The sequence below is a fragment of the Podarcis gaigeae genome (assembly GCF_964106915.1).
Source record: "Podarcis gaigeae genome assembly, chromosome: 2".
Taxonomy (NCBI): domain Eukaryota; kingdom Metazoa; phylum Chordata; class Lepidosauria; order Squamata; family Lacertidae; genus Podarcis; species Podarcis gaigeae.
The window spans coordinates 92,957,234-92,983,769 of NC_139679.1; the positions used below are offsets into that span (position 1 = coordinate 92,957,234).

The following is a 26,536-nucleotide window of genomic DNA, read 5'->3' on the forward strand; positions in this document are numbered from 1 at the left end:
ATCTTCCTACGATGAGTAGCAATGCTACGCTGATAAAACATTGGCACCAGTGAGTGTAAAAAAAAATGGCTTGGTGTCGGAGGATACCTGCCTTGAGTGAGAGCAGGAAGGAGTGGTTCTATGACCACAGGTGAAATGGACTGAGTTCTGGAGGAAAGGGTTATATTTGGTGCCTGGACTCCTCACAGATAGATAATGTAACATCCATATTTGGGGATGTATTTGTTTGTGGAGATGTATACTGTGCATTTATTGGTGCCACAATAAATGTTGTGCAGGCAAAATGGTGCTGTGAATAATAATAATAACAACAACAACAACCACAACAACAACAACAACAACAACAACAACAACAACAACAATAATAATAATAATAATAATAAATTTATTATTTATACCCCGCCCATCTGGCTGGGCCTCCCCAGCCACTATGGGCGGCCCCCAACAAAATATCTAAACACATCCCTAAACAGGGCTGCCTTCAGATGTCTTCTAAAGTCTGGTAGTTGTTGTTCTCTTTGACATAATTGGTCAAGAGGAAGACTATTAAGACAACTGTGACACAACATCCTCCTAGCCTCAACAGTTTAGAGGGCTTGTTTTTAGCACCCTCTAACCTGGTCTGCAGGTGCTGCTCTGAAATGCCACTCTGGCAGGTGGAAAGGAAGTTTAAACACCAGCCTACTGCTTGAACATCAAGCCAACCTGAAATGTGTAACAGAAATCAGGTGAGACAAGGGTGAGGGGTAAAGCTCTCCTAAAGTGTTCACCAGCTTTCCAGGCACAACACCCAGGTGGCCAGGTATCCAATCCAGTTAATAACCTGTCCTTGAGAACATGTTGCTGTTTCTGGAATCTAAACAGTGTTTCCAGGTGCGGGGGGGGGGGATATAGGATGGGAAGCGGAATAAGCTTTGGTGTGTGCGGAGCTTTCAATCTAGGTTTTAAATAAAGCCAATACTCATAACAAACCTATTCAGAAATCTCTATTGCCATCTTTACCTCAACTTCCCACAGAGCTTTTGAGCTAGTTGCAGAAGTAGCTGACTGTCTCCCAGTGGTTCTCAGGAAGACATGCTGCTTCTTTCTGTGCTCATCACAAGTCAGAAATTTTTCCTGCTCTGCATGAAACAACCGCACCACATCTCCCTGCAAAGGCAATGAGAAGGCAAATGGGTAGGAAAGCTCAACAAATACTTTTTAAATTTAAAACCTAGCAATGAGGCGCATTGTTCATCTTACCCCTTTCAGGATATCGTCTTTGTTATCGCTCCATTTCATAAAGAGGACTATTTTCCAGCTTGTGTTGCAGTTCACCGAGTTCACCTGTAACAAAAGCAAGCATAAGCAATTAAAACAGAAACATGCAGACACATGATTTGTTATGAAATACTTTTGTTCAGCTGTTGCCTTTTTTAAAAAAACAACAACAACACACACACAGGCTTCATCAGTGATACAAATTTCGCAGGGGAAGTGGCAGTGTGCATGAAACATTTGGAATGGTAATGGAAACCATGATTGATGCTAACTAGGAATTTCTCTCATTGAGAGCTTGCTAACCATGGTGGGAGCTGTCCTTTTTTGGAGTTTTATTTATTTATTAACATTCTTATGTTACATCAGTAAACATTATCATATTACATCACAAGGCTTATTATAATTTTCAGCATGTATGCAAAGTTTATATACCTAAAGAAAAGAAACAAGGACAAAAAAACTATTCCAAAATCATATATGTACCAACACTTTGGACTTCCTGTCTATCCCGTTGTATATTTCTTTTTTACAAATGAATGTACTCTTATTATTGTATATTTCTTTACATTTTATCTAATGAGAGATGTCTGATGAATGGAATTTCTGGTGAAAGTGCAAACACTCCCAAAGCTAATTTCACTCATGCAGCATAGTTAAGTGTGGCAGCATTTGCCAAAACTACAGGGAATCTTTACAGTTTAGGAGACAGGTATAGAAACAGACAACAAAGCTTAGTTGAACAACCTTACTGAGGCTATGATTCTGAACAACTTGAATGTAGCTGCCTAGTTTGCTCAGCAAAATTTACAACATGCTTATGCAGTTTTCAGAATTTGAAAAGACTTACAGTGCAATCCTACTCATATCTAATCAGAAGTAGATCCAAGGTGAATTCAATAGGGCTTGTCTCCAGGTAAGCTTAACCCAACTTCCCTAGGAGTAAGTTCCATTGAAATCACTATAACTTACTTCTGAGAAGACATGGGTAGGTTTCTTGAATATAGCAAACTTACTTCTGCATAAGCAAGTTGGGAATTTTGCTGTTAGTGGTCAATTCAAGGCTCTGTCCTTCAATAACATCTTCAGTAAAGCTAACTGAGCTACAGATGAAAAATGTGTCATAGCAATATTACTATTAATGTAGTATTACTATTAATGTAAGTGTTGAAACATCTCATTTATACTCTTTATTTGCAGCTTAAAAAACCCACTCTGGTTAATCTGCAAACCAGTTTATAGTACAACAATTTTTTATTGGTTTGGGTACTTTGTTTTAGCTTACCTCATTACAGCCAGGATTGTCTACTAGTTGGTGACTACTGGCGTGCAGAGGCTGGCCAGCATTAACAGGATTCAATACCACCTTGTCCCCTATGACGACCTGAAAAACAAAAGAGTAAAGGTACAGTGTTGCCCCTATAATTCTAGTGACCTCCTGTTTGTGCTACTGCAATGTTCTCTTTGTGGGCTGCCCTTGAATTAGCTTGAATTAGCCAGATGCAGAATGAGGCTGTCAGGCTGATGCATGGCACAGTTCAATGGAGCTGTGTGTCATTGGTCCTGAAAGTGCTGCACCGCCTACCAGTGAGCTTCAGGGCGCAATTAAAGAGAGTTAGTGCTAGAGTACTAACCCATAAATGGCCTGATAACCCAAGCAGCATCCTAAAATGTCACCTTCTGAAGGAAGCCCACTGTTAGTGGTGCTGCTGAATGGCTGACACTGACACATGACAGGGCCTTCTTGGTTGTGGTCCTCCACTTATGTTGTTGTATACAAACAAAACAGGTAGGGTAGAGAGAGAGAAAGAGAGAACAACAATTGGTGTTTGTTAAGTCCTCCATATCCACATCTTGTTAAGTTTTAAGATGGAGTGTGGGATGAGTTAGCAAACATTCAAATGAGGCACTTTCAGGTGCACATGAAGGTTTCAGGTTGCGCTTTTGCCTCTTGGGGAAAAAGAAACACAGAATGGTTGAGCCACGATCTCTGCAAATACAACAACCAGCTGCTGCTCAGTTCTGCCTCATGGAAACTTTGAAAAACAAAGTTTCGGATGGACTGTTTGACCATCAAAGAATGGAACTCAAGACAGAGGCACAGTTTTTCTAGTGCTCCTTCCACCAGCATTCATACTTCGAGGTTAATCTGAAAGTTGACAAAGTGAGTCTTTTTCCATCCACGATAGTTCAGAGATTAAACTATTTTATCATCTCTCTCACAGACATGACTCAACAACATCAAAAAGTATAACCAAAAATGCAAAATAGCGAACAATAGTTTACTTCAGCGATGCCATCCGCCTTCGCTAGTGCATGTTATCATGAGTCACGGAAACCTCTCTTTAAAAATAATAATGCTTAATGCATTTTAAATGAAGCTCTCGACTCTTGAGCAGTATTTCCACAGCAGTATTGAGACATTCTAGACAGCAGAAGTAGAGAAGTAGAGACATCACCTTGCCAACAAAGGTTCGTATAGTTAAAGCTATGGTTTTCCCAGTAGTGATGTATGGAAGTGAGAGCTGGACCATAAAGAAGGCTGATCGCCGAAGAATTGATGCTTTTGAATTATGGTGCTGGAGGAGACTCTTGAGAGTCCCATGGACTGCAAGAAGATCAAACCTCTCCATACTGAAGGAAATCAACCCTGAGTGCTCACTGGAAGGACAGATTGTGAAGCTGAGGCTCCAGTACTTTGGCCACCTCATGAGAAGAGAAGACTCCCTGGAGAAGACCCTGATGTTGGGAAAGATGGAGGGCACAAGGAGAAGGGGACGGCAGAGGACGAGATGGTTGGATAGTGTTTTCGAGGTTACCAGCATGAGTTTGAGCAAACTGCGGGAGGCAGTGGAGGACAGAGGTGCCTGGCGTTCTCTGGTCCATGGGGTCACGAAGAGTCGGACACGACTAAACAACTAAACAACAACAACAACAATTGAGACATTACTTTAAAGCCGCACACAGCAAGGATGGAAAGTACCAGCTACACCACCCCTATCATTACAGTTTGCTGCTTATCAAGTCATTCATGGAAGGCCTGAAGCAGGAAACCTTTTGTAGGTTCCAGGGCACTTCAGAACTCTGAACAATCAGAGGTCTAACAGGTACAGGGAGTCTCCATGAAGACAGGAGGCTCTCCCTGCCATATTGTTGCCTTCCATAATTTGGAAGGCGACAGAAATGGAAACCAAGCGTAAAGGCTATGCATTTGTCCCTGCTGCTGTTCCTCATACATTAACAAACACATTTAAATAATGCCTGAAGAGGGTTCATATCCTCAATAAAGCTACATTTAAATCACTCTCACAAAAATATGTATGGCAATATAATCTGGAGCCTCTCCTGAAAACTGGCTATTTAAAATGCTTTGGCCAAACTGATACAGTAATTGGCTGTGTTTCCTGCTTGCACTATTATAACAGGTGCATCAAAACTTCATCAGCTTCAGAATCTCGCAGCTATGGTACCCAATTATCTACCATCACTATCAAGAAACAGTATACTAGAGTTGCCATGTCCTTCATGTTATTTCCATAAAGCAAAACAAAACATATTAAAAACGTCTCAGTGCTACATCTTCTGCCACAGAATCACGTATGTGGAAAATCAAGGTCATGGAAAGAATTATAATGCGCCACGTTAAAGATTCCCAACAAAAGCCTGGAATCAGCAATGGACTAGATGAAGGCCAATAAACTGAAACTCCGCCCTGAGTTTTTGTGGGAAAGTTACCTGGAGAGAGAGAGAGAGAATTCTCCCTCAAAGAGCTAGTATTTTGGGGGTACTCTGAGATTCAGCTGTATTCAAAGTGGCCTAGGTCTTTCTCTGCCTTTCTTCAGACTAGGTTGGCGTGCCAGTTGTAGCCTCTATTGGACAAAGGCAGCCTAGCCAGTATGTTCTAGTAACATCCGGTTTTGCCTAATATACTATGTTATATGTTAGGCTGTCTTTGAAGACTATTTGGAAACTTTAATCAAAGCAAAATACATTCTCATAAATCAGTCCTGGATTAGAGATTGCATCTCAATAGTATTAAAAGAACCTTCAGGTCCATTTCCAAACACAATTCAATATATCACGTAGGACAATATATCACTTAGGACGCAGGTTCTTAAAGGAATGCCTACCACTGCCAACCTGCCTGAGATAAGGTGTGCAGTGATCAGAGGGTGCACATTCTCAGGGAAGGCACCGTAGGTCGATTTCCTTCCCTAGAGAGACGTGTCTGACACATATTGTTAGAGGCAAATGGATTTTTATTCCCCCAGGCTTTGAAATGCATTTTAATATTTTCATTCTTAAAATGCACAAACTATTACATATTCAGCTCTACTGAAGGGGATATATACAACTTTTAAAGAAATGAACAATACTAGCCCCATGTAACTGAGGGGCAGACATGCTAAGCTGTTACAGAAAAAGCAATGGAGACTACCATGACACTTTAAAGTGAATGGGTGACATCCAACAGGGTTTCTCCTTCCTCTCTTCTCTCCATGCAGCCACACAAGTGCCTCCATATTATGCTCCAGAGGATTAAGAAACTATTTGGAGCAGATTTTGGAGGGTGCCCAGGGGCCTGGAGGGAGAAAGGGGGAACAAGAAATCCAGTTGCACAAGTAGATTTCTGGTGTGCAGATGGGCAGACAACAGAGGATGCCCCCCAATGCTAATTCGGGCACACAACTTTCATGGATGCTATGCCCCCTCCCTCCAGTTTTTGCTGCAATGAAAGTAAATTTTAAAAAAAGGTTTCCAATCGCTTTATGATGGGGAAACTAAATGCTTGGCGCATTGCTATATTTTAACTTAAGAACAAATTAATACATCAACAAAATAACTTAAGTGTTTTCATAACCATTTGAAGTAAGTGGAGATTTAGATGGCTACTGTTCCAGTCTTTAAAAAATGTCCCTTGTTTCCAAAACATTTGTTGCCATAGCAATTCACCTCCCACTCTCTTCAGTCCAGGAAAAAGAGACATGTATACTGTATAAACTCTTGTGCATTTAATTAATCACAAGAAAGTAAGCTACTGATGAAACAGCTTTGCAATATATTGCACCGCACACCGTTTTCTCTGACAATCCTGTAAACTTACGCTATCTCCTATGGAACGCAGTTTGTAGAAGGGCTGTATGTAAAACCAGGACCCTTCATTGCCAGCCTCGTCCAGAGTCACCCTCATAGCATTCTTCTCTAGCAGAGCTGGAAGTCTCTTGTTTACCGTCAAGTATTTGTTGCTTTTCAAGTGCAAAAGCTAGAAGTTAAAAAGAAAAAAGGGGGGAAAGAGAAGGAAGGGCACCACAAACACAATTAAAACAAAACAAAACAAAAACTTTTATCCCACTGACTACGATAGTCAAAGTTTTCATAGGAACGATGAGAAAATTCCTTTTGTTCCTGAATGCTTTCACATATTGTACTTATACATACTGTACTTGTACAGTTCATACTGAGGATGAAAGCAGAAGACAATTCGGTTTTTAAGGCCCCCTTAATTATCCCAAGACATTTCTTACATGGAGTAGTAAAGCTAAGAGTTGAAACCTCCTACCCAAAATTCTCCATAGTTGAAGGAATACTGCTCGTTATGGAGTAAAAATCTGTAGAATACCAATATAATTAAGAGCTATATAGGGTGCTATAAAGAGCATTAAATGTTCACTCAGTATATTTATAAATACCTTACAGCTATTACTGCATATACCCTTGTATCAGCTTTAGGAAGATGCTAAAGGCTACAAAGATGCCTAGGCTACAAAAACTAGCAACCAATCTAACACCCTCCAAGTGCCATATTTTTCCGTGTATAACACCCCCCCCCCTATGTTTAAGCCGACCCCTATTTTTTGGGACCCCAAATTAAGGAAATGGGGGGAGATTTCCCAGAGTTGTTAAGCTTTTAGCATTTTTTAATAATAAAAAACATTGTCTAATACATGGAAAAATATGTTACATATTGGGATTTTAACCTGTGCCTCTCATATTCAAACCCATCACTCTAGGTGCTGCACCACATTAACCCCTTAGAAGAATGCCTATATATATATGGATAAAAAGTACAAGGCCCAAAGTGCTGTGACAACACAGGGCAACAAGTGCTCACTAAAGCACAACCTCTTGTGAGTCAAAGAAAGGCTCTGATGCTTGGGCATCTCTACTTGCAAAACAAGGAAATTGCAACATCATGTCAATTCAAGCCAGTCTGTGTGGCATATACAGCTGCATAGAATTATGGGTGCCAGGTTCATGGAGACTTCTTAAAACACAGCTGCAGCATACCTGAATAACATTGCCATATTGGATAACTGTCCCAAGCAGCTTCCTATTCTCGGTCTCGTTCTGCTTCTTCTCCAAATCTGCAGCATGCTACAAAGAAAAAAGAATGCTGATAAGCAGCTGATTGCTTTAGTAAACGAACAAACAAACAAAAGTATTTTATGAAGACTGCTTGGAGAGCAGGGCAGTGGTGAGTTTTAGGGAGGAAAAATAATGTGGAAGTCTAAAAGGTCGGCCCCTTGCTGAATGCTAGTTTTAAAACCATCTAGCTTTACTTTGGCCACCTCATGAGAAGAGAAGACTCCCTGGAAAAGACTCTGATGTTGGGAAAGATGGAGGGCACAAGGAGAAGAGAACGACAGAGGACGAGATGGTTGGACAGTGTTCTCGAAGCTACAAACATGAGTCTGGCCAAACTGCGGGAGGCAGTGGAAGACAGAAGTGCCTGGCGTGCTCTGGTCCATGAGGTCACGAAGAGTTGGATACAACTAAGCGACTAAACAAACAAAGCTCTACTTATACTTTAAAACATTTTCCCAAAAAAAACCACAACCACCCCAAAACCAAATCAGGACTCAGGTTTCCCAAAAATACAGCTACACAAATATATAAAAGTCAACATTATGAATTAAAGTGATATGTGCTGTTGTTGTTTTATTTATATCCCGCCTTTCCCCCTGACAGGGACTCAAGGTAGTTTACAGCTCAAATAAGCTGTAAATAGGGGGGGGGGACAACAAAAATTGAAACACACACATACATGATTCATTAAAAAAACATACCGATAATTACAGTAAAAACAGCACAACACCAGCCCTTTCATTAAAAGCAGTCAGTACAAGGATGGAACCAGTCTAACTTCTCTAGGGAGGGCATTCCAAAGTTTTGGAGCAGCCATGAAGAAGGCCTTCTCAGGACTAAGAGAAAGGCCTCCCTCAAGTATATAAACCCAGGCACGTTCATATGAGGGAATACAGTCTTTCAGAAAGCTTGGATCTAAAATGTACGTCTAGATGGTTTGTTGCTAGTTCAGTTCCATCATGTACAGTGGTGGCCTACAGTGCATTACAAAAGGAACAAGAAGTCCTGCACTATGGAAGAAAAGTCATCTTTCATATTTCACAGAATGTCTCCTAAGACAAACATTCCTTTTTGACGTGCTTGCTAAACAGGCTAGTCAGCTTTCCATTAAAACATGCTGGAAGTGGCTTTACATTGCAGAACACCAAGAAGGATATTTTGGAACAACCATACAAGGTTAGACAGGAAGGGGGATATAAACCCAAATGATTGTATTCCTCTAATCCATTCTTTAAACAACAACAAAAATCAAAATGAAAGAGAATACTTCAAGTGTTTCTTACACTTCATTCTTTCAAGAAGTGAACATTTTTTGAAAGGTGTTAAATGGAGGTATAGGGTCCCACAACTCTTGATACTCAGAATCCCAAAAGTGTCAAATTAAAAAACGTTCGCAAGACCAAGAAACCTAAAATATGGGGTTACTGTCTACTAGTAGCAAAGCTATTATATTTATCTAGATCCATTTCAGTCAGACTTGGGTCAGGAAGACACCTTGGTTAGCCCTGGGTAGCATGGGAGCAGCAGGACTAGAGGAAGAGAACTTCGGCCACAATATTTGGTCCAGGAACACACACAGCTGCTAATTTGTGCTAAGCCGTGGTTTGGCTTAGTGTTGTATGTGTGAACTCCATAAGTGTCCTGGAGTCACAAAATGTTTCATCATTGGTTCTGCTTGGAAACTTCACAGCACTTTCAAAACCATCAACCAGAGTAAATTTATCAGTTGAGGTCCTGAGCTGCTGGTAGAGGTGGCAAAGAACTAGATGTGGGTTAACAAGTATAAACATCACAAAATGACAGTACTGTAATGGCTTACACACAAGGGGCACACACGTGGAACGACCAACTTTTGATGCTGAAGAACAAATCAAGCCAAGTACTATATGAAAAGGCCACTAGGTGTCAGCTTTCCAAAAGGAGCATTGATTTTTGATGCCGGTCAAAAACTTCAGCGTCCCAGATTCCTAAATCCCTTAAATGGCATTAGCTTAAAATAACCTGACCCTTCGCATTGGTTGATCTGCAACAGAAGATGCTGAATTCCATTGGTAGACACACAAGCCAAAAATGCAAGTGATTAAATATTGGAGTTTAACGTTTCCTTAAAGATTACTCCGAACCCACATGACACAAAAGCAGTAAGACAGGAAACTGCTTTCACGTTCTGCAAAGACTGCGCCAGGAATTCTCAATGAACAGTCCTCACACACTAAGATGCTTGTGTGCTTCTATGCTGGCAAGAGATTCATGCAATAATACACACCATGGTACCACTTAGGCATCTTCTAACCATATTAGTTTGTTTGCAGCACAAACAGCAGAAGAGCCCATTGGCATCTTGAAGGCTAACTCATTTTATTATGGCATTATGTATTGTGATGAATGTTCATGCTGTAATAAAACTGCCGTAATTAAACTTTTACTGCTACAGGAAATTGTGGTGTCTAGGTCTGCGGTCTACAGGCACATGCTTCAGCTGTGAACCAGTAAATACGTTTTCCTTTAGATTTACCCCTGAAAAACAAACTCCGCTATCCCTCCTAAATGCTTTTCTTTTTATATACTCATGTGTGTAGTTTAGGTTTGATAAAACAAATTATCATTCTTAAAAAAAATCTCCTGGTTGGTGTGATGGTAATCTCAGATCTTTTTCTGGATGAGCCGTTCCTTTAAAAACTCTTGTATATGATAAAAATCCATCACTTGTCTGCCACAGTTAAGTATAGCACTGAGATCCATGACTTGCTGAGGCAGAGATCTTAAAATAATAATAATAATCTGCTTGCTTTGAACAATCCAAGTCATATCAACTGTTTCTGAAACCCCTCTGTTTCAGAATAAGTTGGTCATGAGACACTGTGAGCCGTCGTGAATTTGCTTTTAAAAGACAGACTCGTACCTGCTGTGACTACAGTGAAGGTTTACAAGCATCCAGTGAAGGTAGTTTTTCATATGTGGAACTGACCTCACATGCAAGGTCAACCCATTATTAATTATTTCCTAAGAATAAATTAAGAGTTAATACACTTGGTAATTATACACTCTGCTGGTTCTTTGGATTACCTATGTCTCATTCCTTTCCCAGAAGAACTTAGCATAGTCCAATGAGCATTTGATTTGTTCTAGCTAGATCGATACGTGCAGGGGTATTTTCAGGCCAAAGCATGCCAAATACATGGTGCCAACGCAAGAGCTATATACATTTATTCTGAATGGAACGTATTATATTCAAAACTGAACATTTAGTGAGTCCTGATCACGATGTCACAAAACTGATCACTGAAAGGAAAGAATTAAGGAAAAGAGGAAATAGCAACAACAACAACAACAATATATTTATACCCCACCCAACTGGCTGGATTTCCCCAACCACTCTGGGCGGCTTCCAACAAAAGATTAAAAATACATTAAAACAGTCATTAAAAACTTCCCTAAAGAGGGCTGCCTTCAGATGTCTTCTAAATGCCAGATAGTTGTTTACAGTATTTCTTTGACATCTGATAGGAGGGCGTTCCACTGGGTGGGTGCCACTACCAAAAAGGCCCTCTGCTTGGTTCCCTGTAACTTCACTTCTTGCAGTGAGGGAACCACCAGAAGTCCCTCGGAGCTGACCTCAGTGTCCGGGTGGTACGATGGGGGTGGAGATGCTCCTTCAGGTATACTAGCTGAAGCCATTTAGGGCTTTAAAGGTTTAAAGATTTAGGACTTTAAACTCACATTTCAAATAGGTTTCCTTTAAAAAAAAATAGCCCAGTAATTTTTTATAATGGGAATATAATAAAATAATCACTTGTTTAAAATATGCTCCTATTTCAACTTGAGTGTAAGCCTTTGCCTTGTATTTATGTACTTCATATAAAGTATTTTATGTACTTTGTGTAAAACCAGCTACAAACTGCAGGAATAAAAGAACTTAAAAGCATCTGACTTCAATTATTAAGTCTTTATTTTCAAAGTAAGATAGACATAAAGCTTATTCCAGTTTTCTTCCCTACCCATGTAGAGAAGTTTATTTTCAAAAATTATATGTTGTTACTCACACCACACTTTTGTAGTAAGAGATTTGCTTACTGCAGAGATGAGAACAGGAAAGTTTAATTTTTTTAAAAAGCAGACTCGGGTACCTGTCTAAACTATGAGTACTTTCAGCAACAGGTTTGTTATGAGAAACTACTGTGTAATAAGAGGTTTCCCAGCCTTTCCTTGCCAAGTTGCTACCACATTTTTAATGATTCAGGTCTGGGGAAAACACCTTCTCCCCTACCTAAAAGGGGGTAGGCATTGTTTCCCTGTGGAGCTCTCTCGTCCTACGCATGCAGAATCTATTCAAGGCCCATGTCCCTCATTTCTATGTTCTTAGTTTCTTGCACTCTCTTATACATGTAGCTGATTACAGATGTTAAGAAAAAGTATCATCAACTCTGATTCCCGCCCCCCTCATTTGACCTGGGTTTGGTTTGTTCACATTAAAGCATGTATTGAGAAGACCCCTCTGCCTACCTCTTTGTTAGCCCCCTTTGTCCACACCTAAACAAAGACACCCCCCCTCACCCTTCACACCTCCCCATCCCCTCGCAGTTTGCCTCAAGCACCTCCCCTCACAGATCACAACAACTCTCACCCCCTTTTAAAGGAGAGCAGAGGTGCTTCCCAGAGTAGCTTCTGTAAAGTGATACTCCACTCAATTAAACAGCTCGCCTAGGCAACCTGCCACCAGCACTAATTGCCTGCTCACCTGCGTGTCGTTCACCATGCAGGAGTTGGCATGGCTGCCTGTTGAAAGCCATATGAACTGCAGCATGGCAACAGTCTTACATATATGTGTGTCTGTGTGTAAAAATGATTATCTAAAAGTACTGTAACATAAGATGTTGAAATCAAAAAGTAGCATAAGATGAAGATCAAGATCAGTACCATACTCACATGTAGCTTGTTGAGCAATACAGCGTCAGTTGTGCTGTTAGCTCCTGGCTTAGCAGCTTTCCAAAACTGCTTCTGTGCAGAATAGCGATTCATGGGACATAACTTGAAGAGGCAATCTACAAAGAGACATAAAAAAGAGCCATAGTTTAGCCATAGTTACATGATATTAGTTTTATCAACTATTATTAGTTTTAATAACATACACCAATTTAAAATATTTGGGAGACGTTTGGGAGAATTTTTTTTTTTTTTAAGGAAAACAAAGCCATTGTATAAAACAGAAGAATTCATTATTCCATGATTTATGATAAACACCAGAATGGTGGTATTTGACTTCAAATCTGCAAAGCACAAATAGTATGTTGATTTCTATATAATCAAGCACGTGATAAAAGAATTTGTGCTTTCCAAGTTTAATTCTCTTTAGCTCTAGTACACAGATCTAGATTTGGCCATCTAGATATGGCTTGATTTTTATTTTTAGAAAAGATAAATTGATGATTCATATAATATTTTTTGAAAACTCAGAGGAAGGCTGTGACATTTATAATTCTGGAATCAAACTTTTGTGTCCTACTCTTATATGGAACTGAAATAGGGGACTTTAAAGTAGCACCAAGGAGATTGCTGCATCAGTACAACCATTTCTGCTTGTTTGATGGAATTATCTCCTTTTTTCTTGCCCCACATGCCGATCTGTGGGTTCTCCCCAGAGCCTATTAGGTGGGCAAGAAGGAAGGAGAAGGGGGCAAAGCCCTATTGCACTTGCAGGACTTGACAAACTGGCTACCACTAGGCACAACTATTTGATTTTACCCACCCTTTTGACAGTACAACTAATGCAATTTTGTTTTCAGAATAAGATCTGGCAGGTCTATTTTACGAGCACCTACCCTAAGGGAAATCCCCTCAATTCTTGTTGAGAGCTGAAACTGGGGTATTACCTAGCAGAAATGAAAGTTCATACACAGTAGAAGTTAGACTTCCAAGACTTAATCTAAGCAAGCAGATGCAATCTTTTTCTGACTCAAATGTTTGATTTCACAAAGTTGCTCATATGGTTCAGCTATATGTGTCTTCTACGTACTGTTTTCAGGAAATGTAGCCACTGAACACAAACTGGAATCCAAACGCAAATACATTATTTTTGGGCAGAGATTTTGTTTATTGGCAGGATTAAAAGCACCCTGATATGCAATAATTAATTCCACCTATTAATAGCCCTATCAGATTTCATGCCAAGGAGTGTTCCAAGCCTTCTGCGTTTTCAGTGAGTTTCCTCCACAATTTCAGACAAATAAAGGAAATACATGCCTATGACTCTATGTGTTGTTTAAGTTATAGCATCATACTTGTAGAGGTACAATGTTCCCTACAATTCCACTGTAGCCTTTTTCAGGAGGTATGGAAACAGGGGAGCTACCATGTGATGGGGCTGCAGCAGGGTTATAAGCATGCTAGATCCAGTCCTGGGTCTGTGGCTTTCCAATAATAAGGCCTTTGTGAATACATCTTGTAAAATCCAGATTGCAAAATGTGTAAGGAATCCTCGTGCATACAAAAAGTTGTCCACTGCAAAAAGTCACATTCTAAATCATGGAAGGCAACTAAAATGCGGCCAGAGGGTAGCTCTGATATGTTGTCAGATATCTGATATCCCTCACCTGATATGTTTTCTATTTCCATAATTCCTGTGGAGAGATTGGGTTATATCTCATAAAATGCAGTGAATAAGCTACTGAAAAATTAAGAAAGTTATTCAGACCAGCAGAAAGAATAATCTATCCTGGTCAGTGAAAACAATGACAGGAGTCGAAACTATGGAAACTTTTGCCTTGGCAGCTGTGAAACAATGGCAAACCTCTTGTGGCTTGAATGAAGCTGAGATGGAAGCTTTTATTTTATTTAAAAATAAAAAAAACCACACCAAAAATAGCTTCCTTCTTTACGAGCAAATTGCTGTGTACATTTTAACGTTGTTGTTTATGCTTCGGTTCCATGATCACTTAGATTTACTTATTGTTTAAGTGGTTCCTTTGGTCTGACATTTTCTTGTTGCAGCTTACAGCTAAAACAGCTTATGGCTAAAACTAACAAAATCTAGTCAAGCAAGAAACACCAAAATAATTGCATTTTGAAGCAATGTATTTAAATAGGATAAATGGACCTAAACAAGAATTATGGGCCAAATCTACTTATGCCAACAGACAAATACTAAAAAGGTTGTAATAGTTGTTTGCTCGCAGAGATTTATACAAGTTGCAGTACTCTCTTCTACAACTGGCTTAACATTCCACCATAGAATGTGTGAGCCCCACTAATGTGCAAAGTTTCATCTCTACATCCAAAGTAAAGATTACTTTGTCATCCCTCACAGCAGTACCAATCTTCCGAGCAGCTATAATTTAAAGGACCCATGACTGTGCCATCAGGCTTTTCAAGCTGAGAGAGAAAGGCAACTGTAGACAGGTTCTGGACATTTAATACCTATGACTACCTTCTGTTTTGCCATAAGCACGAGTGAGCAAGCACGTGACATTTAACCATTTAAGTAGCGAAACAGGTAAGTGACCTTCTAAGGGCTGCTTATGGAGTTTAGGATGTCAATCACTGACTGCTGCTTGTATTTGTGGCATGAAGCAAATATATTAATGTATTGTAAGTTTCAGCAGTGAGGGTTTTTAAATAGAACGTGTTTTAGCAAGTTCAAGATGCTATTTCCACCAACAACTTGGGAAGCCACAATTAGATATAACTGCTTGGGAAAGGGGAAGAGAAAAGGAAAAGAGATTCTCCCTAGATCAGAACAATTTTTCCCCTCATCAGTTGCTAAGCAACAGATAATGCAAAAATTAAATCAAGCTCTTTCAGAATTGAGTGCTCCAAGTAACCATTAGAACTTCTAGCTGCCAGAAAAGTGAAAAATAGAACAGCTGTTCCAAGTGCCTCTTTGCAATTATGCAGAAATAAAACTTTAGGCTGTTCATTATGTAATACAATAGACAATGCAATGTTATATGTAGTTGCATAATCAACTTCAAAATATGGCTTAATATCCTGGTTTGTCCTAGAGCAGTTAACCATAGCCCCCCAGTTCGTACAAAACAGGAAACGATGGTTAATTAAGAAATTTAATCACAGCTTGCATGGCGGGGCTCTGTGCATGAGTAAAAGGCCTGTGCATTGTTTCAGCTTAATAAGCAGTATAGGATCATCTGAAGCCTCTTACTAAATAAAGGGGGGAAACTTACTTTAAGGGATCTTAGTATCCCACATCAAGTTATTGAAAAAGACAACAAATGAGCCAATCTAACCTATTATCCTATTCTGCAGGTAGTCAGGCCCAATAATCTTCAGCAGAAAAAATACATTGATGGCTCAAGGCTCAAATCAATTGGACCTGGAACAAGAAGTCACCTGGATCTTATCACTGAAAGTTATTTACTATCCTACCCGCACAATTACAATCCTAAATTCATTTCAGAAAGAGTCCTGGCAAAATGAGAACAGGAAGTCTTGGGAGCCACAGCTAAATAGTTAGATTTGAACCCTAGCAGGTAACCTGCAGGGTTTTAGATGCAGAAGATCTCCAAACAGAATCCTGCCATTGGACAATGAAAATACTTCAGTCCTAGGAGCCAGAGGAGGAAGTAAGAAGCATGCATCCAGGCAACAGCCTAATGAGAAGAGGATATGGGGGTGGGGTGCAGTATGGAACAGGGAATAGAAGGATGTACATTTTAGGTAAACCACCTTGAGATTCTTCTAAATCAAAAGAAAGAGCAGAAAAGAAGAACAGAATATTCCATTTTACTGACCATGATCACAACAACAACAACCCCTTCCCAATTCCATAAATCAAAACAAAAACAAAGCAAGAATATTTGACTTTAAAAAGAAGGAAATGGAAGAGGGGTTAAGCTTTCAAGTTGAGTTTTTCCCCAGACACCAATGTTTCGAATTTACATCCAAATGATTTGCAGAGATTGACAGCTGTGACTAACACAGAAGGTACACTTCAGGCTGGTATTTTTGTATTGCAAATTGTAATCAACGTGCCAGCCACAAAGAATCTTCATTTCTACCCGAGAAAGAAATGTATTCATTTGCCATTAGCAATCAGCAAATGGTGCTTCCAGGAATGTAATAATGCAGCAACTTGGAGAATCAGGGGACAAAAATATTTCCCAACCAACTGGAACATATTTAAGTTTGCACAGATTTTAAACCAAGCTAAGGAACCTGTGGTCCTCCAGAAGTTGACTGACTCAAATTCCCATCCATTTCAGCCAGAATGCCAAAGGTCAGAAATTATGGGAGTTGTAGTCTTGCAACATCTGGAGAGCCACATATTCCTCATTCTGGAGTAGAACTTCTGGGCAATGCCATGAGTTGGGCCCAGAACATGCAAGTGTGACCAAGACAGCTATTGCCTCCACCTGCCTACTCATCCTCTCTCCAGGTTGCACAGAAGAGAGAGTATCATGCTTTCTTGCCCTTTCCCCACCACTTTGAGAAACAGCAAGGGAGGGAGACACCACCCATTCCTATTGCTCACATGTTCCAAGGGAGGGAGACTCTACTGGGCACAGTTTTAAAAAGCCACAATTCCATAATGAAACAGGTAATGCAGTGTGTAACGGACATTAGAAGCAAGGACAGAAGTGCTAGCATTATAAGAAGGAAAACTAACACAACAATCTCTCTGTCTGAGTGCTCCCAGGGAAAAAAGGGGTGAGTTCTGTGATGGTGTTGCAACTTTGAATTCCCCCCCCCCCCCAGTTTGCTAACCTGACACCTGGTTTCCCATGTTTTAAGCACCAGACTATATTTAACTGATTTAACTGATATTTGACAGTAAAACGACAGCACCACCTGGATGTACTTTTCAGTTATTGTTTTTAGTGTGTGTCTGTGTGTGTGTGTTTGTGTATAGCAGCTTAACTTGTGCTTCATTCACCTCAGGCTCGACATTTAAAAAGTTACAGCATTTAAAGAGACACGTTGATAGCTCATAGCTTATCAGTGGATGCCATACAAAGAATAAATACAACACAGAGAAAACAAAACCATGCATTTAAATTACCAGAAGGATGTGAAGAAACGGTTGCAATGTGAGAGGATATTTATAACAAAACCCTGTTGTTACATTTTAACAGTGGTAAAGAGTGAACTGTATGAAGAGATAAACTGTCAGTTGATTTCTGACTAAAGCCAGGAAGAGCTGCAATGCATAGGGGTTCAGTTGGCAGTTTTCCAAGAAACAGCTAGGCTGTTGGTTTGTGGGTTTTTTAAAAACGTCTTTACATACTTGGAAGGTTTTCTGTGATGGCAATTAACACCAGAACTTGGCTTTTATACAAGAAAGGAGAGTTGGGAAAGGGTCAGATTATGACAGTGGAGATTCTATTTTAAAAAATAAAATAAATCATCAGTTCTTTGTTGCCACAGATTCACAATTCCAAGGAGTACCTAATGACTGGCCAGAGGGATCTGACTGGAAATAATATAAGGGCAAGCAGAGCACTGTTTGAGAAGGAAAGGGGCTAGTCAATGAAGCGCCGAGGCAGAAGCTGAGAAGCCAGAAAGGACAGGAAGTCTCCAGAGACAGTTTTCTAGGACAGCCTCAGACCAGAGCTGCAGTCACCAACAGCTGGCCACAGGAAGACTTCAGAGGAGGCAACTGCAATATTTTCCCGGGATCTTCAAGTTTCCTGGGATCTTCAATATTTTCCTGGGATCTTCCCCTGAAGGAAGACTTCAGGGGAAAGCTGAAGGGAGCCTTTCAGAGGAACAGAGGCAGCTTCAAGGAGATTGAATCTAGTGTGAGTGATGAGCCAATCTTGGACTCCCGGCAGTGTGTCCACTCAGCCCCAACTTTTGCCACGGCCATGCCCACTTGCAGCCCTATCCAGGCAAATTGTTGTACTGTAGTAGCAGTAATGGCAGTAAGCAACACTGTCAGGGAAGTCTAATATTGTACAAAAGGTACAATATTAGAAACGTTTTATTAAATACGATGGAACAAGCCACTTCCAGAAACTCTAGAATTTCCTTTCAAACACATTTAAGAGAGGGCAGGGCAAGCATCTCTCAGAGGCCAACACAGCTCCAAATGCACTTATATTCCATTTACTTATTTCCCACAATAATATAAAGTTAACGCTATAAATATAAAAAAAGGTATGTGAGCAAAAAGGAGGAAATAAATACATAAATAAATGATCAAATGGGCTGAAACACGTTAATGTTTGAAATGCTAAATTTGTTTACAATATAAAATAAGGATTAACATTTACTTGTGCTTTATTGCACCAATGCATGATAAAATAAAACCCTCAATTTTTTAATAAATAAATTATCTGGTTCTTTACCCTCACTCACACTTATAACTTTAGTCAACTTATGGGTGCTGGCTAATTAAAAAATATATTTATAATCCATTATTTCAATGTAAAATGCTCCATTAATTTTAACAGGATTGCATGTGCATATCTCTGCAATGAATTGTGGTTACTGTCTCCAGCTGGATTAGACTACAGTATTTTTCCATGTATAAGACGTCCCCTATTTTTTTTGAACTCTAAATTAAGAAATCAATATTTTAAACACCTGAGATCGCCCAAACATGTTGACTTTTTTTTAGGAAATTCACCCAAATGTGCTGCCACTGAGGGAGGGAGGCAAGGCAGGGCAGATGGGTGAGCGATAACTAGCGACAGGGAGCGGGAGAAGGATTCAGAGCCAAGCAGGGCATGAAGATGGCTGACACCAATCAGAAGTACAACGAGCAGGTGAAGTGCTGGACTGTATTTTTCTGTGTATAAGATGACCCCCGTGTATAAGACGGCCACCTATTTTGGACTAAAAAAAAATAAGCAAAAAAACCCACCTCTTATACACGGAAAAATATGGTACCTGCAAAGTGACTTTTTTTTTTTAAAGCATGTGAAGGAAGGACATTTAGAAGCAAAATTCCGTTTTCATATCGGTCACACATGCTTTTCACAATATATATTTAAGTATGCAGGTCATATATTAAGCGCTATGAAAATACCAATCCACCTGTTCTCATTCCACGATAGAATCAACCTGAATTCCTATTATTCTAAATTACTAAATTCACAGCTCCTTTCAAAAAAATAAAATAAAATTTGTAAGTCTGAAGTCACCAGTCAAGATATTTAAGTTTTATATTCTTCAAAATTATTGGAAATAGAATCATTAAAAGGAGAACTGTGACTGGCAGGCAGGAGATTGCAGTGTGGATATATGCTAACATCCTGCCCCATCCTTATGACAGAAACAAAATATCTGCCTGTCTCTGTGTATATCAATATTAGACAGAGATACCATGAAAATCCCCATGGAAGAAACATTATTTTCTGGCAACAGAATCTCAAGCATATCTGCTCTAGCAACAAACAGCATTCTATATTTCTACTAAGGGATTCATATTCACAGACTTCCCTGGTCCGACTGCCACAATTTCCAAATGATTGCATGCATGCTTTAATAAATGGGTAGCTCTTTAAAAAGCTTCAGATAATGCAAATCTGAAGAAAGCAGGAAAATTGTCATTTGGTTTGCATGTAAGTAGTTAATTTTTTAGAAAACAGTGGGAGGACAAGCCAGGCCAAGACAGGGACAACAGTTTAGTCTCTTTCCCTCATGAACCCAAACTCATAACCCTAACCCCTCAAATACTAGCTTATTTGCTTTTTAAAAAATGCTATTCAATGACAAAACTATGTGACAAATGCCACGTCTAGTTTTGTCCTAAGTTTTCATTCCTAGATTGGCATGGGACAGGGAAAATAACTGATCAATGGAGAAGGTAGCCACAACGTTGCCTGCTCCTTATTTGCTTTCAGTAGTAGTGTGAAACTTTGCATTAAAAATGCAGACAGCCACAAAAGGCTCAACAAGAACTGTAATTCTTGCAAGGTATTTTATATTCAGGTACAGTTAACCAAGTACAAAATATGCATAACGTTGTCAATGGCAAAGGGTATGCAAATTTCAAATGTGACTTTCCCCCTTTTTGGAGGAGGGAAGATTTAGGCTGTGTAGAAACTTCTGAGCAGAAACAGGAAAGCCACATTTGAAACAAATGCACCATATTCAGCAATCTATTGACTAGCATATATCAGCTGGTGACAGAACCGTGGGAATACCCAACTCTTCCTTCCCAGCTAGAGAAAGGACAGTAGCTTTGAATCCCCGTTACCAGAATTAGAGCTGCCCCAAATATTCTCCATTTTGTTCTCAGAAAGAAGCTAGCAAACGAGGTGGAGCGCTATTGTCCCGTCCCCTGCCAAAGAAAAATGCAGTTTATGCGAATATCTACCCTACCCTACTCCACCCTATCCAATCCTGTTTGGCACCATTATTCTCTCTGATGGCTGCTGTTTCCTCTTTCTGCAGCTAACCCAAAGAAGGATGATGCAGCAAACCCAATGCACTGCACTGCACACACAATCAGATTTGGCTACGTGACAATGTTAGGGGGGCCCTTGAGGAGGTTTGAGAGAAAGGAGGCAAGTGAGGTCAATGTAAATGAATAAGTGAATATTTTCAGAAGTTTGGGGGGGCGGCATTTTGGGAACTCCTAGAAACAGTATGCTGAAAAAAACCAGCCTAGCTGATGCACTCTACCTGTAGAATATCAGAGTCTTATTTTTTTTTAAAATGCAATCTAGTAGTTGGCCCAAGAGATAACTGAGTGAAATGGAGATAAGTTGGAGATGGGTAGAGCAAACTGGGATTTAATAATAATAATAATAATGATGATGATGATGATGATGCAGTATTTCTTTGCTCCATATTTTCATATTTAGCAGCAAAGTAAACAATAGCTGGGACGCGGATGGCACTGTGGTCTAAACCACTGAGCCTCTTGGGTTTGCCAATTGGAAGGTCGGCGGTTCAAATCCCCACAACAGGGTGAGCTCCTGTCGCTTGGTCCCTGCTCCTGCCAACCTAGCAGTTCAAAAGCACGTCAAAGTGCAAGTAGATAAATAGGTACCACTCTGGCGGGAAGGTAAACGGCATTTCCATGCGCTGCTCTGGTTTTGCCAGAAGTGGCTTAGTCATGCTGGCCACATGACCTGGAAAAACTTTCTGCAGACAAACGTCGGCTCCCTCGGCCAGTAAAGCGAGATGAGCGGTGCAACCCCAGAGTCATCTGCGACTGGACTTAACTGTCAGGTGTCCTTTACTTTAAATAGTACCTAGCTTCATGTGATGTTCTCTAACACTCACCAGACAGATAGTTAGAAAGGGCTTGGGGAGTCTCAGAAAGCAAAGCAAGTTATAGAGGAGATAACTACATTTTAAAAGGACAGTGTTTGTCAAACTTCTATCGGCAGTCTTGATTTTGTGAGGTGACATGCACAATCCCCAACATTTAAGAGCTAGTTTGTATGATCAGCACCTTCACGAATTTCTTGCCTAAAAATGCAAGTGTGTGTGTGAGTGAGAGAGAGAGAGAGAGAGAATGAATATGAAAGAAAGATCAGTCAAAACCTGCTGTTTCCCCACATCTGCAAGAGAGGAACAAAGCCCACTGGTCATTTTATAAAGCTGATAAAGTACATTGCCTAATATTAAGACTTAAACTAGCTTCAAACTATCATTTTCAAAGCATACTTGCTAATTTTTTGGTAGTACTACTTCCCTATTTTGTTAATGCAACTTCCCTATTTTGCTCAATAGTGCCCTTTTGCATTTCTCCGAAACCCGTAGAATAACATGGCTCAAAGCTGCTTTTTGAATGTTGCACAGTTCTTGTTTAATTTTAGATGCTTTTAGGGAAAGACCCAACTGCTCAAGCTCAGAGGAATTCACCCTTCTCTTCCCTTCTTCCCGCCCTGCTGAGCTCTTCAAATCCTTAGTGGAGGCCCAAGACAGTCTACATTAAACAACTACAATCTTTTGGCAGAGGATCAAAAATTATTGTAACATAGCATGGAATTTCTCCATCAAGACGTTTTTAGAGACGTGGCTTTGAAACAGTCTCCCTCTTCTTCCGAAAAGAAACAGAGATAGTTTCTCACTTGGCAACCCTCTTGTAATCTGAGATAAAAAGTCAACAAACAAAACCTGAATTGCTCCAAATATTGAAAGATAAGTACCTGTTAAAAGGTACGACCCCAAAAGTTTTAAGTGCAATAAAGCCATGTGTGGCAAAATGAACATAGGCTTCAGCCTGATCCAGCATAGTGTTCTCCAACTAATATGTTCTCAGAATGGCCAATCAAGAGGCCTCTGGGAAGTCTGCTAGAAGGGCCTAACTGCAACATGGGAGTGGTCTAATTGCTCCCACACAGCCTCAACCTATCTTGGAATACAAAGCTCACCTGTGACCACTGAAGCTTCCAAAATCTCTATAGCTCTAACTTCCCCAATGAATCAGTTACAGATAGGTAGCCGTGTTGGTCTGCCATAGTCAAAACAAAAAAAATTCCTTCCAGTAGCACCTTAAAGACCAACTAAGTTAGTTCTTGGTATGAGCTTTCGTGTGCATGCACACTTCTTCAGATACACACTTCTGAAGAAGTGTGCATGCACACGAAAGCTCATACCAAGAACTAACTTAGTTGGTCTTTAAGGTGCTACTGGAAGGAATTTTTTTTGTTTTCCCCAATGAATGTAAACAGAGAGAGACTTTGGGCAAGTTGGTAAGCAGCTCCGACTCAGGGCTCCATGATTGTCTCCAACACACTACCTGATCCATATTGGCGCTAGGGTCCTGGGGAAAGATGCCTGCAATGGGCCCCATCTCCAAGTGGGCTGCCTCCATGTCATTGCCCAAAACGAGAGGAGCAAGGGAAGTGGAGGGTATTGCTCTCTTTGGCCCATCACTACTTGCATGCTTGTGAAGGGCAGGGGGAGGAAGGAGCAACAATGATGGGAACCATGGAGTTAGTAGCCAGCCCATAAATTCAGGAGTGTTGGCTTTCTGAGGTCCTCAAGACCCACCCTGCTCACCAATTCTCTTCTTCTGCCTTGGTCTGATCCAAGTCTTTGGCTCTTACCTGGACTGTTTGCCTATATGTGTCCTTAGTGTTCTCCTGACCCAGCTATGCCTTATACATGCCCACAGCATTCCCTTTCCAAAATTACAGAAGAGGCACAATATCGTCAACTCAGCTATTCTGGCACTTTTTAGAACACCGAAAGCCATTCTCAGAGGAATTGGCAGACATGGGTGCCCTGCATGAAGACATTGAACTAAGTGGACTTTTAATTCTCTCAAACGCTTAAAGATTCAATGACACAGATATACACAGAACAACCTTCCACCAAGCCTATTTCCTATCCACAATAATCCAAGTTGATTAACACTGACGATTTCCCTATTACTGAAAACAATCTCCTTAACTTTGGAGGAAGGGAAACGAAAGTGGAAAAATAGTCCCTAAACTAGCAGAACAGTTCCTTCCAGAAGCAACAAGGAGCAGAGCGTTACCAAATAAGGCAAGTGAAAGCTAAACGCTAGAAAGAAGCAGGCCTCATTGTGGGTATTTTTTATTTTTTATTTTTTTGGTGGTGTGTGCTAAAGATCAGACAGCTGGATAATAGAAAATGCAACTATACCAGCATTATTAGAATGGTTCTCAGATGGGAAGAACAAATGTTCAGAAACCATGAACGGAAGCAAGGTCTGCCAGAAAAAGGGACCTAAAGGCATTTAAACAAGGCTTCAGAATGCTACCACATATTTTTAGACACAGAATAATATATGTAAAGTCTAGAGTTAAACAGCCTATCCTGTCTTTTTCAGCAGGGTAGTTAAAGCTTAATATTTGCTTGTGCTGTTATTGCTCATGAGATACAAGCAATCACTAGATAAACAACTGCAAGTTTAAAATGCAGAGTGCACCCCAGTGTAATATACAGTACTCTACATTAGACACTTGTGTTTCTGTGGGGGTTTCCCCCCTTTTTTTTCTTTAAGTGCTTTAACACCTCTCTTCTAGGTGACTGTCATTTCCACTGTAACACTTAAGCAAAAACCATGCAAAATGCTCTAGACATAAGGGTATTCACACCTTGGAATGTAAATGCTGCAAGATAAATTCTGAGGAAAATTTTTGAAATGTTGAGGAGCATAGACAGCTTAACTATGTGCTGAGTGAATAAATACTTTCTTTTGTCTGCTCTACATCTTCCAACATTCAGCTTCATTGGCAGTCCCTGTGTTAACAGTAGTGCCCTGAGAAAGAACTATCTAAGATTGTCAATTAAGTTCAAGGCCACGGCAAAATTTTAACTAGGACTGCACACTTTGTGAGCTTTAAAACCTTTACTTCTTCAGAAACCACGTTTCTTTCAAAAGCTAAATTGATTTCTGCTTCGAACCTACATCAGGAGAATAATATGAAGCTATTCTCATTGCCTATTCACGGTTTCAAAGCCCTAAATAGCACGGTCTTTGAAAATCCTACTTGCTGAACCACTTCAATATGAGGAGCATTCAAATTAAGAGAGCCTTACAAAGCAGGATTTTAAAAAGGCGTCCTGTTTAATGGATGTGCGTTTACAGTAATGATAATGTGCTTCAATGTCTCACATCTTTTGAATGCCTTAAAAACAAAAGTGATTTCTGCATATCACTTTCAGGATATTAAGCTATATTTCAGTAAATAGGATAAGCCATAAGAATATAAATGCACGGGTGGTAGCAAAAAGAGAGGAAGCGGCTAAGCTGGGGCAAAGAAATGAGAATGTGGTTGAAGTATGATTCAACATTAAGTTGTCCTCCAGCACAATCATTTAGTATATTGCTCTGGGAAGCTGCCTAAGACATTTGTCAACCAAGAGAAACAGAACCAGCAGTCAACTTGCATTTCCTGTTTGAGCAGCCAGTCCGTGGCTCAAGCTTCTCTCCACACATCTGGTGTTCCCACAGTTCCCCATATAGACACTCGCCACTGAAACACTGCAAAAACTGGGGCCTAATTTGAAGGTTCCACAAAGAAAGCTTCTCCAGTGTGAGCACCGTAGAAGTGCCTCTCACTTATGACAGGATTGATGCATGCTATTTTTAAACACAGGCTACATCACATGCTATACCAAGGTGGGCAGAAGATATTGCAGAAGCACTTGGGAATGCTGAGCATATTAACAGGTCTCTGAATAAAAGAGAGTCCTTTCCATCAACTATTGGTTTAATTTTCTACAGATATTCACACAACACTTTGCTTTATCCTGAAAATATGATGGGTAGAGTGTAGAATTCACACTACATGACCATGCATGCTTCTAATTTAAAATATGACCATTTTACCCACTAGACAGGAACAGTGAATGAACAGGTACTAATTTGCAAAAGACAAGAGGATTGCGATAGCTTGAGCATTAGGAGAGAGAGAAGAAACATAAGAGTAGCTCTAACTGCCTCCTGAAGGAATCAGTTGCTCAGTGTCCAAGAGGAAACATGGTTGACGTGAGTCTCTCAGTAACAATAAACAGAAGTCCTGTGATAGAAGGTAAAATCAAACAGGCATTTCAAAGTCAGTAGCAAAGATGTCCAGAGCCTCCCTGATCAGCTTTAATGGAAAGATCAAGCAGGCATTTCAAAGTCAGTTGCAAAGATGTCCAGGGCCTCCCTGATCAGCTTTAATGGAAAGAGTCTCAATTGTTGACACTCCAGGACTGATGGTGGAAATGCCTGCTCTAAAAATCAGATAATACTCCCAGAAAGAACTAATGTGTGATTGGAGAATGTTCCTAAATCCAGGTTCTCTCTGGGATGCCCAAGTGCAGGTAGTGTCCAGGAGCATGTTTCATCAACAAGTGGATTTGTAAATTATGCCCCTTCTTTTTAAAAAAGAGAGGATTTTTATCATTATGGTGTGTGCCCTGGGAACCTCCTGACCAGACTAATATATTGCATGTGAGGCCTTTAAAACTGTTGAGAAGCTACAAAATGTGGCAGTTAGACTGGTTTCAGGTATGAGACACAGAGAACAAGATGCAC

At 40.2% G+C, this 26,536-nt stretch overlaps 1 protein-coding gene across 8 annotated transcripts in view; it reads right to left on the reverse strand.

Annotated features, from left to right (window-relative positions):
* The window catches only part of ITPR1 (inositol 1,4,5-trisphosphate receptor type 1), a 198,376-nt gene that overhangs the window by 124,405 nt on the left and 47,435 nt on the right, over positions 1-26,536 (reverse strand). For all 8 annotated transcript variants that reach the window (XM_083722101.1, XM_083722096.1, XM_083722098.1 and 5 more), the window contains exons 4-9: positions 12,550-12,665; positions 7,546-7,632; positions 6,362-6,520; positions 2,543-2,641; positions 1,243-1,326; positions 1,003-1,149 (exon numbers count right to left, since the gene is read on the reverse strand). In XM_083722101.1, the coding sequence (XP_083578227.1) occupies positions 1,003-1,149; positions 1,243-1,326; positions 2,543-2,641; positions 6,362-6,520; positions 7,546-7,632; positions 12,550-12,665 (692 nt within the window). The remainder of the gene's footprint in view (positions 1-1,002; positions 1,150-1,242; positions 1,327-2,542; positions 2,642-6,361; positions 6,521-7,545; positions 7,633-12,549; positions 12,666-26,536) is intronic.